General features: G+C 35.8%; 1 protein-coding gene across 4 annotated transcripts in view; it reads right to left on the reverse strand.

Moving 5' to 3' along the window:
- Positions 1-323: 323 nt before the first annotated feature.
- The window catches only part of LOC128239287 (arrestin domain-containing protein 4-like), an 80,256-nt gene continuing 68,029 nt past the window's right edge, over positions 324-12,550 (reverse strand). For all 4 annotated transcript variants that reach the window (XM_052955868.1, XM_052955869.1, XM_052955870.1 and 1 more), the window contains 4 exons: positions 7,396-7,578; positions 6,359-6,532; positions 5,258-5,345; positions 324-4,111 (listed from right to left, as the gene is read on the reverse strand). In XM_052955868.1, coding sequence (XP_052811828.1) covers positions 5,262-5,345; positions 6,359-6,532; positions 7,396-7,578 — 441 coding nt within the window. In that variant the 3' untranslated portion in view covers positions 324-4,111; positions 5,258-5,261. The remainder of the gene's footprint in view (positions 4,112-5,257; positions 5,346-6,358; positions 6,533-7,395; positions 7,579-12,550) is intronic.

Raw genomic sequence — 12,550 nt, forward strand, 5'->3', positions numbered from 1 at the left:
ATGAAGATTTGATACAAAATGTGCGCACTACAGTAATGTTAACAAATTAAAACATTACTTTCTACATAACCAAACTTGACCTAGATTTCATAAAAACAAATATTACGACCAAGTTCCATAAAGATTTGATACAAAATGTGGGAACTATTGTAGTGTTAACTATTGTGTGGATTTTCAAACATTTCCTTAAAACCCGACTTGACCTGTAATTTAACATGTAAAAGAATCTAGGGACAAACATTTTTACTAAGTTTTTGTAGATTGAGTTTAAGATTGATGTAAATCATTTGATGTAATACTGTTAAAAAAAACACACATTCAAGAGCTTTATATATTTTATTTTCACATATATGTAATACATAATAAATGCAATACATTGCTTTGTAAAACAATAATCATAACATGTATACAGTACAGTTACTTATAAAGAAGACAAAAGGGTCAATTGTTCAGAACTTTATTAAAGTTAACAATGTTTTTTTCAGCATTGTTGTTAATTTTTAAAGGTAACTATTTTGTGACATACCATATATTTAAATTAAACACATACAGCTGAAATAATGTCTTGAACCTTGTCTGAAGACTTCATATCAAGTAACTTTCAGAACAATGAAGATTTGAAAGTTAACAACGATGTTGATAATGTTCTTAACTTTTAACATGGTTCTGAACAATCAGCCCCTAGACAAAGACATGTACATTGTTTTAATTAACTAGTTCACTAACGATATACCTACAGTATATGTTTAATTTTAACAATGTCAAACTTTCTCTACACTCAGACCTCCAACAGATAATCGGCATAAGCTGAAATGTGTTGTCAATAGTTTTTAAAAAATATTTAACCACAATTGTCCGACAAATGCTAAAAGAAAAGTAACCCATTGAAAATCCAATGTAGCCAACAACCAAGTTGTTTCCCTTACATACAGATTTTCAACAGAGCTTCACAACCAACCATAACAAGATAATGTACTTGTTAATTGTAACCACAGTCCCCCAGGTCCAGGGGTATACCTGGGATAGCTTTGCAAATGGGACATGTGTTTACCTTCCAGGTGGCCACGCAGTTCCTGGTGAACGCGGTGGTTTTGTCTTTGCGCCAAAAATAACAGGTATTAGGCATTACTTTGGGTCTCTGAGGTGCGGGGACATTTGGCGGAGAATTTTACCAGCAGTCGTCCCCGCAGGACAAAGATTATACCCGGACTTGGCTGGACCGAAAGTCAAAGTCCCCCCTATTCCCTGGACCTGAGGGAACCGTGGTTACAATTGACTGGTGCATAATATATGGGAAAAAACAACACAATCTAATGCCCTACAAACTTCACAATGACCATAGTGCAATAACAAAACCTTAATAGTTTCCAACACAAAACTAGCAGAGAAAGTTACTGATGCAGGGTGTAATATTTCAATATCTGAATACACAAATGTGACTAAAAAAGATTTGTCTGAGGTTGTCAGATTATTATAACAAGGACTACTTCTTATAGATGACTAATGGAAACCATGCAAAATGTTTGTCATAACTTGTATGTGGTGGCTTTATTCACAGGTACTATCAATTGCAAAAACACCATTTTCTATCAAATGCTTCAAACCATACACTAGAAAATAGTGCCAATGGTAACATTAAATTAAAAAAATAAAACACACTATCCATTGCTACATTATTGTCATTAAACATCGTATAATGCAATATCCGATTCATGATTATTGATTATCAAAATGATTATTTGTAAATAAACAAAATAATATCAGTGTAAAAATGTAAAAAGAAACAACAAAATTCACAACAAAATGAGGTAGTATTACCCGATTGATCAAGTGTATTGTTATGTAAAATATAAATGAAGATTGCATTAAAATAGGATGAAATTATTTTAAGGGCCATTAAAATGTGTTATTAAGGTTATAAAAAAAAAATATAAAAAAAAGAAAAGTATTACTATTTACAATTTTTAATAGTAAAATAATATTATTACATGCCTGGTATGGAATTCAATCTTTTTGTAGGAACAGGAGATTTGTGTCATGCAAAAAAACTAGATATCAATTGATTAAAGAGGGGCAAAGACCATTTCAAAATACTTTCCAAATTTGAAATCTTTCTTGAATACATATCAACCTAACAAAATACCAAACCATAGATGGTACCTAATTTGTATATATTTGAAAGTCAATCTTGCTTTTTTAAAACATGTCATTTTTGGTCTGAGATTCCAGCCTCCAAAACCCTGTATCAATAACAAATTTTAGTACCAACTTCCAAAATCTTTAGTTTGAAGTAACATCACAGATTCTTTTCTGTTTGCTCTGCTATATTTTAATCTTTAATTCTTGTTTAATTTGTTTCAATCAAAAATAGTTTTTTTTTAAACAGGCCCCTACCGTTGTTCTACCGAGCGCGGACTAAAATACTTATGGGATAAGAAACCGTTAAAATAAAGTCAGCAGTCAACCAAAATATGGAATTGTCCAAAAAGTGTTTAAATAAAGGTAGTTTAATATATTGAAATATCTCTCCACTGCAAATCAAAAACGGACTAACGATCACGCATTTGATAGAAATTGACAACACCATATTTTGGTTATTGAAGATGTTGCTTCTCCCTTTAGTATTTTATTCCAATTGCAAACAATATGATGAAAAAATTATGCATTTGTCTTTGAAGGTAACACACTTGTATTTAAAATAGCCATTCAGTAAAGAAACTAACAATAATAGATTAAGGGATGTGATTGACCTGGCAGCTGGAGGGCTGAAACATTTTCACTCATGTGTTTATGGGGTGCTCTTTGGGTCAAAAGCGCACTGCTGTAGAAGAAAAAATGGCTTTTTTCAGGTAAAAAAAAAGATTTTTTATTTTTTTTATTTTTTTTTTGTGGGGGGAGGGGTCTCTGGGGCCATTAGATCCGCGGAATTCCGCGAATCCGCGGACAAATCACATCCCTGACATTTGACTTCATTTTCAACAACAATTTAACAAATTAACTATTCTAATCCTACTTAAAATCATAGAACTATTGTATGCATGATATAACTACAGTATGCATGATATTACTACTGTTTGCATGATAAAACTACTGTTTACATGATATAACTACTGTATGCATGATAAAATGACTGTATGCATGATGGAACGACTGTTTGCATGATAGAACAGCTGTTTACATGAAAGAACTACTGTAAAAATGATAAAACTACAGTACGCATGATAGAACAACTGTATGCATGATAGTATGACTGCATGAATGATAAAACCACTGTTTGCATGATAGAACAGCTGTTTACATGTTAAATCTACTATATGCATGATAAAACTACTGCAGGTATGATAAAACTAATTTAGGCATGAACATAATAATTGTCACCTTAATTCAAGAACTCATTAACTGCTTTTATTTCTTTATGAAGTTATTATGTTCTTGCACTATGGTGATGAATTATACAATGTATTTTTTTAAACATTTTTATATAAGAGAAAGCAAACAGTACATTATATTAAATGTATATATGTACCAATACATCAAACTCATAATGACAACACAAAATACATAAAGTATTACATGTATGCAAAGTTCAACAGGTCTAAAATGAAAGTTCATGTAGTTTTACAAAGAGATCTTGTTACCGTCAGTCTCACTCAAAACCCCTTTATTCTTTGTGTCTTTAATATTCAAACAAGCCATTTGAAATATTGTGTCACTATCACTTGTTATTCATTATCTACCAAAAACTTTTATCACAAAAGTTCTCAACTAAGTGTCCCTTCATGTGACAGTACAACTATCTACTTGGAGCACACTGTAAAGTCATGCAACTCCAAACCAACCAGTGAAAATACACACTGCTGTCATGTGACTCAAAACCAACCATTCAGAGCAACTTAAGGTCCATGTGACTCAAATTCAACCAATTAGAGCACAACATGTGGTCATGTGATGCAAGACCAACCAATAAGAGTACAGGGTGTTGTCATGTGACCTGTCCAGCAGAAAACCATGACAACCTTCATATTTAGAACACTGGAGTCGAAAAATCACTGGCCACTCTTGAACATCCTGGGTATGACTCTGTTCTATGAATATGTTGTGACTTTGCACTCTGAAATAGACAACAAACAAACAAGATATACATGTACATTTTTTGTTGACTTTGAGGTACACACATGTATTTCTAACATGAACTCTACAATTAAACAATTTCAAAGGGCATGGCTTTGGCAATATCATTTTTTTATCAGCCATAAAAAGGCTTTTTTAAAGCTATCATTATTTAATAATTATATCCATAGCAAAGGAAACAAGAGGCACATCAGTGCCTGTGCTCCACTGGCCAAAAGGTTCAAGCAAAGACCACCTAACGAACATTTTCATCAAGTTTCATAGAAATACAATCATCAATTTTTGAGGAGAAGTTATTTAAAATTTTTTTTTACTTTAATAGCTCTGGCTGCCATGTTGTGCAGTGGACCGAAATGATTTGGGCAATTTGAGTAAAGGAGCACCAAACAAACATTTCTGTCAAGTTTTATCGAAAAAAGGTCATCAAAATCTGATCATCGGTTTCTGAGAAGATGTTCTTTAAAGGTTTTTCTATTTTTTTGCCCTGGCAGCCATGTTGTGCAGCGGACGGGAACCATTTGAGCAATTTTGGTTAAGGACCACCCAAGGAACAATTCTGTCAAGTTTCATCAAAATCTGCCTATCCGTTTCAGAGGAGATGTCGTTTAAAGATTTTGCTATTTTTAGCTGTGGCGGCCATATTGTGCAATGGACCAGAACCATTTGAGCAATTTTAATAAAGGACCACCCAAGGAACATTACTGTCAACTTTCATCAAAATCTGCCGAACCGTTTCAGAGGAGATGTCGTTTAAAGATTTTGCTATTTTTAGCTCTGGCGGCCATATTGTGCAATGGACCGGAACCATTTGAGCAATTTTGGTAAAGGACCACCAAAGGAACATTCCTGTGAAGTTTTGTCAAAATCCGCTTATCAGTTTCAGAGGAGATGTCGTTTAAAGTAAAAGTTTACGCACGCACGCACGCACGCACGCACTCACGACGGACAATCTGTGGCGACATAAGCTCCATGGCCTTCGGCCAGTGGAGCTAAAAAATAATTGGAAATTAGCATGAAACATTGAACTTTGGTCAAATACTTTGGTTTCCAGACAAAATTAAAGACTCTATGCCATACAAATATTTAAACATTAAAATTGATTAATAATTAATGATTCCATACTTACGGTGTCAAGGTATGTCGTCATCCTCTTCCCATGGTGGGGCTGTGGGGATCATGTTGTGTTTGAGGCATACCTTCTCTGTTAAACACACCTTAAAGGCATAATGACACAAGATAAATACATTGTATTAACCAATGAGAGCCCACACAATGGTCATGTGACCATGGTGGGGCTGTGGGGATCATGTTTTGTTAAAGACACAACTAACCATCTGTTTCGGTCACCTTATAAGAAAGATGAAACAAAATTAATGTAGAATAAATTAAGACTTGTATAACATACACAAGACAAGTCACTGATAAGTGTTTAATGCCCCCAAAATGATGTCCACATGCAATGTGTACCAAACAAAGTGTGACCTTCATTAAAAAGAAAGATGCTGAAAGGCTACCAAGTTCAATGGATTATGCAAATACTAATATGCCTACATTAAGAAAGAGCAATCATAAACTTTTAAGCATATGCCAGCCCCCTTGATGGTTGATGTCAAGTGTGCATTAGCGATGCAGTAGGAGGTTGGGACGCGGAGATTGCACCCAACATGTCTCCTTTATGTACTGTACACATGTGCCAACTGATTTTAAAAAGACTCCCTGCAAAACAAAGTTGTAACAGCCCAGACATGACTCGTGGGTCATGGGTCTGACAAACAGCCTATTGTCCTTATGTATCAAACATATGTGTCAATTAATTTAAAATCTGTTCATGAATAACAAAGTCACAGCTCAGACACAACCAACTGCATGTATACTGTATGTCCATAGAGATAAACCTGTAAGAGAAACCTTGACCTTTGAGAAAGTGACAAGATTTTGAAATACCCCCCTGCATGACACATTAGAACAAACTGACAGTGTGATTCCCTATGCAATAAATATTACAATTATGTTTGGTTACATAATATATAAGACTGAATATGATCGTAATACAATGTGTGCATTCAGATGGTGAAGGTGTCTGCCTCTCACTAGAGGTCGTGGGCTTGCGCCCCGACAAACACCACTGCCACTTCATCTAATATTAGTTTCCAACTAAAGATTGATTTACATCAGATAACAAAAATTGCCTTCACTAAGGCAGACATCTAGCAAATGGTAAGTGTACCTTGTCACAGACTGCCTCGAAGAATGGGTACGGGCAGGTATTATCGGAGACGGTGGAGGGTAGTGGATGGTAGGAAGTGCGGGGTGACGATACTGTTGACACAGGAACTGTTCCTATCACAATGTCTAATGGGAGTTTTACTTTCCGCGCTATACCTGCCGGCTTTATACTCAACTGGAAAATAACAGAAAAGTTCAAGTACATGTAGGAGCATTTAAGGAAATGTTTGCTATTATTTCACAGGATATAGCACAAAATATATCAAACTTCTTTGTAAATCAAGACCATCAAGTGGTTACAATTATATTATTTTTAATTAAACATCATTTTAATTACTGCACTGAAATAATTACCACGAAGTTGCTAAAAAAATCGATGAGTATTGTTTTACATTCATTTGCAGGTTGTTTGTCTAAATGTTAGTCATCATTTACACCTGACCACTGACCAGTGAATTAAGTGGACAGACTAATTCTGGAACAAAATAAATGCATAAATCTTTTTCTTCACTCAGAGACCAAAAACAATAAGTAGTTTGGAATTTCCTACCCACATGTTTAGCAGTGGGTATATAGGTATTTTATCATGCTTCCTTACCTCTTAAAGGCACGCAATATAAACTGATGCCAAAGTATTATTTGTTTTAATTTTAATGCATTATCATGATTAACTCATTTGACTTTAATGATCAATACATAAAAAGGCATATGATTTTGGTACAGATAAAAAAGTGTTAGTGATATTTTAGCGCTATTTAACTGGGGAATGTGTGGCTACGTAGCCATTAAATGTAAAAAAAAGACTCATTTATAAATTTAATTATTTTTTATCTGAAACTAAATCCTATGCTTTTTTTGGTTTAAATCATTTAAGTCAAATGAATCTAACCTGAAAATGCATTAAAGTAAAAATATGACCATGGGAGACAGTAAAAAACTTATAGGTTGCGTGTGTTTTTGTGAGTCGGTCACATAACATCAAACACATTAATTAATAATTGTGGCCCAATCAAACTACATGGTGGGGACAGTCCATACCTCAAGGTAGTACTGTATATCTATTATCTTGCAGCCACGAAGATGGGAGGGCGCCACTGTAGGTATACTCAGTAGTTCCCTTTGCCAGGTCTGTTTTCCCCTTGGGGCCACACTCCCCTTGTGTATCGTCACCAGCGTCGACGATTCCGAAAATCGGCCTCGAAATGAGTAGTATGTAACATTCTGAAATGAAAAAGTATCTTTAAAATCTTTTAGTTAGCTTTATTTTCATTTCTTTTTATGCCCCTGAAGGAGGCTTTGGGCACATAGGAGGGCCTTTTGAAATCTCACTGTCTGTCTGTTTTTTCATGTCCGGGCTGTAAAAAAAATATTTGTAAGTAACATTGCTCCATAAAGTGTAAGGGACCATCTGATTGACCAACAGTATGGTGACTACAATATGCCCTTTAAACTAACCAAAATCTGCCCTGAAAGATTTCTAACATCAAATTAAGTTATGTGTATGTGACATATACAGCAGTCAGCTTAATGAAACATACTGGCCTAATTACTTACAAAGTGATCAAGGGTGCCTGCAAATATCATTTGTTTATGTTCCAAGTATTAGTATAACATGAATGGAAGTCTAACAATGACGTCAGAAACAGTCACAACTAGTAAATTCATAGCTTCCCGATGGAACAATAAAACCTCCCAAAATAAGATTGTTAAACAATAGTAAGTTTATGACATCATTTCAGTACACAAATATAGAAATGTCCAATAAAACCCTCTTGTATGAGAATATTCTCGGCAAATTCATTGCTGTGACCTTTTGTCTATTCTACTAATAGATACCAAAGTGGAACGTTTAAACTCAATTTGTATAACAATTTACTGCTTATTATTTCTTTCCAATCAATTATTCCTTTTTTAATTGCAGCTAAAATAGGTGTCCGCACAATCGGTCTGCTCGTTGATCAAAGGACACCTTTTGTATGTATTGATTGTAACCACCCCCAACAAAACAAACGCGATGACATTATCCAAACATAGATACTATCATTTTCCGCTAAATCATTAATGCTTTCATCAGATTAGCTAGGAAATGCTGTCCGGTCTTTCCATGCAATGATGTTCTATTTGTTTTTCATCTAACATGAAACAGGTTTGATGTGTTTCATGGAATTTACAGTTCGTAGTTCCATAGTGGATGTTTGGTCATGAATCGCGTCTTAATAAATTCTGTTGACATCAATTGTCTTTTTCCTAAAACTGAGGTTGTACTTAAAGTCTTCATACTATCCAAGTCAACCTGTTCAACGAGACAAACTAGTGTCTTGTATTTTCAATCATTGTCTAGAGACATATCAAGGGTTTGACACAGGGTTTGACACAAATTGGACTCTTGAAGTCAAAGACTCACTTTTTTAGCACAGACTCGTAGACTTTAGAGTTTGGGAGTCTGTCAAACTCTTGCAAAGCTCAAGGAAAAGATAAAAAATTACATTTTGTACTTTTGTTAGTATCTGAAAACTTGAAACTCTTTACAATTTTGAAACTAATTTTAGCTTAAAATGCTTAACCTTTTTCTTTGACATTGGAATTTCACACATGCACCTGACTCCGATGTATTAAGTGTGTAGTCCAACGGACAACTTTGAAAAAAAAAAAGTCCTACGCTGGGTGCCTTTTAAAAAAAATCTTAGTCTAATTTAGTCACAATTTGAAATTATATATCTTTATATTCATTATTTCGCTATATATTTGTGTAAATTGAACTTAACCCAGTTTTAAAAACACAAAGTTCAGAAAATAAAATCAATCAATGTGTTGCCATTTGTGATGTTCATACAGATTAAAGATTATTGAAGTTATGACTGAAGTCCTTTATTAAAACTGGCCAACCTGGACACTACCAAGGATACGTAAAAGAAACCTCCTTTAATTGTAATAAGCCATACTTTGCCATAAAGATCAGCATGACAACATAGTTGTGCAGAGGTCATTTCTGTGGCAATTTCACAGATTCTAGGACCTTAATAATACTCGTTCCGACATCAACAAATTTAGCTTATTTTGCAGTATTGTTTGCCATTTTGTTGACAGTGCACCGGTTAACACCATTATTATAAACCTGTTTCCTAGTGTGCTTATCAACATCTTAGGTTACACCACCAATAATTTTGACGATATTGACAAAAAAATTCAAGTGTGGCAAACTGTAAAAACATATGCCCAAGTCATAATTATGAATGTTGTTCTCTAATTTTGGTAATTCAATGCATAACTGAAATGACTCGGCAACATGGCTGGTTACCAAACTTGGCCAAGATATTCTGCCAATACACAATCATTCGCCAAGTTTGGTGATGATTGGACAAAAGCTATCATAGGAGTTTGATCATAGTGTGGACATGACAAAGTTTGTATAATTTAAGTAATTCAAGGGCCATAACTGAAGTGACTGTGGAGACATGAGTATGCTGACTGGTTATCAAACTTGGCCAAGATATTATGCCATTACATATTCTCCAAGTTCGGACAAAAGCTATTATAGGAGTTCAATCATAGCGTCAGACAAAGCGTGGATATTACAAATTTTGTGTAATTTAATTAATTCAAGGGCCATAACTGAAGTGACTGTGGCGAGATCAGGCTAGTTATTGAACACGGCCGAAATATTCTGCCTAAAAAATCAGATGATCAGACAAAAGCTTTTTGAGTAACAACTTAGTGGATGCTGCCCAGTACCTGAAGGTGAATCATAATATATTGTCCCTTCTTTAAGTTCATATGACGGCATATAAGAAATGACAGGTACAGAGCATGTCTTAATGGACAAATATTGAAGATGCTTTTTATACAGTCAATTAAAGAAAAGTATTTCAAAATCTGCTATAACATTATAAAACAAAACCATCAATCACTGATATAAGTAAGTTAAAGGAGATCCAGGAGTTTCATCACTGAAAAAAATCTGTATTATTTACGACCAATGATCCGTCCAAAACCACCTGTCAATAAGTTTGGTGATCAAAGCCAGGGGTTCTGACAAATTGTTGGCACCTTGAATGATCTATGTTCTACCTACACCACTAGCAATCTAAGAAATTCCATGCTTTGTTTCATTGAGATGAAATATTTCAATACCTTCAGAAAAATATGTAACATGTTTTTGATGGCTATGACAGAATGATGACGGTTGTAAAGATGATACATGATAAATCACATCGATTTACACTAAGAAGAAACAGAATACTGAGAAAATAAAATTAAAAAAGTGAAGTAATAGGGAAATTGATTATTATCTTAAAATAAAAGCACCAAAAGCAAATTATATCAATGCTCATCATGCCAATTTCACACAGTGAACCCCCTAAGAAAAATATACCAGTTACAACTCCATCAAGCTAAAATACAAAGAATTTTGTCCAATGACCTTTTACTGGGATCATGACCTTTGATATACTGACATAGGTCTTGCACATGGCACCCCAGCTTCTCAAGGTGAACATTTGTACCAAGTTGTTTTAACGTCCTCAGATGCATGGTTAAGTTAAAGCCTAGCAAAAAAAACCAAGGAGTTTTGATCAATGACCTTTAAGTATGATATTGATCTTAGATCAAATGAATGTAATAGATCTTGCATGCCAGCTTCTCATGGTGAACATTTATGTCAGAAATTTTAAAATCTCAAAAAAGATGGATCATTTGTAACCCTGGTGAGACGAGCCAGAATATAAAGAATGTTGAGTCTGACCTAAACATTTGAACTACTGACATGGATCATAAGAACGACGACCTAGTTTCTCATGTGTGAACATTTGTGCCAAGTTTTTTTTTAAATCCGCAATGAAAGTCCAAGTAACAGTGTGGACAAGCAAAATATTTTTTATGCCGAGTTAACTTAGTATCCTAGAAACCAATTGTTGATGCCCATCTGTCCAACAACCTACCCCCTGCCTAACTACATAACCCCACCAAATGACATACCCCCACCCAAGGACATACCCCCCCACCCCCAACGACAAACCCCTACCCAACCACATACCCCTGCCCAACAACATAACCCCACAAATCGACTGACTGACCACCAACCAACAACAAACCCCACCCAACAACATAACCCCAACCCCAACCAACAACATACCCCCACCCAACAACATACTCCCACCCAGCAACATACCCCTACCCAACAACAAACTCCCACCCAACAACATACCCCTACCAAACAACATACTCCCACCCAACAACATACCCCCCACGCAACAACATACCCCCCACCCAGCAACATACCCCTACCCAACAACATACCCCCCACCCAACAACATACCCCCAACCCAACATCATATCCCCACCCAGCAACATACCCCTACCCAACAACATACCCCCCACCCAACAACATACCCCCCACCCAACAACATACCCCCCACCCAACATCATATCCCCACCCAGCAACATACCCCTACCCAACAACATACCCCCCACCCAACATCATATCCCCACCCAGCAACATACCCCTACCCAACAACATACCCCCACCCAACAACATACCCCCCACCCAACATCATATCCCCACCCAGCAACATACCCCTACCCAACAACATACCCCCCACCCAACATCATATCCCCACCCAGCAACATACCCCTACCCAACAACATACCCCCCACCCAACATCATATCCCCACCCAGCAACATACCCCCACCCAACAACATACCCCCCACCCAATATCATATCCCCACCCAGCAACATACCCCTACCCAACAACATACCCCCCACCCAACAACATACCCCAATCTAACAACCTGAGGAAAACACCAGGTTACTGATTTCCTTACAAATCTCATTAAAAAAGTTAACTAATATAAGTTGCCTGGAAGAGTAAAACTGCCATCCATCAAGGACAAGACTTCTTTATAACCTGAAACAACAATTACTGACTTAACTCATAATGGTAATAGGACTAATAATTGCCTGATATTAAGCCTAAATGAAGCAATTTTGTTAAGAATGTAACTTTGACAGCAAAATAATAGAAACTAGAACTCCGCGAGTCGGATGTGTTGCCTGACGAATTATTTACTGTCGACATTATAGCTGTTAGATTGGCATTTTATTCATTTATAGACAATGATGTTGCCATTTAACTTTCAAGTGTAGGTGGCATTTGAACCCTCAATCAGATATACCTACGGAATAAGTTTCAGGTT

The sequence above is a fragment of the Mya arenaria genome, chromosome 6, assembly GCF_026914265.1.
Source record: "Mya arenaria isolate MELC-2E11 chromosome 6, ASM2691426v1".
NCBI classification, from domain to species: domain Eukaryota; kingdom Metazoa; phylum Mollusca; class Bivalvia; order Myida; family Myidae; genus Mya; species Mya arenaria.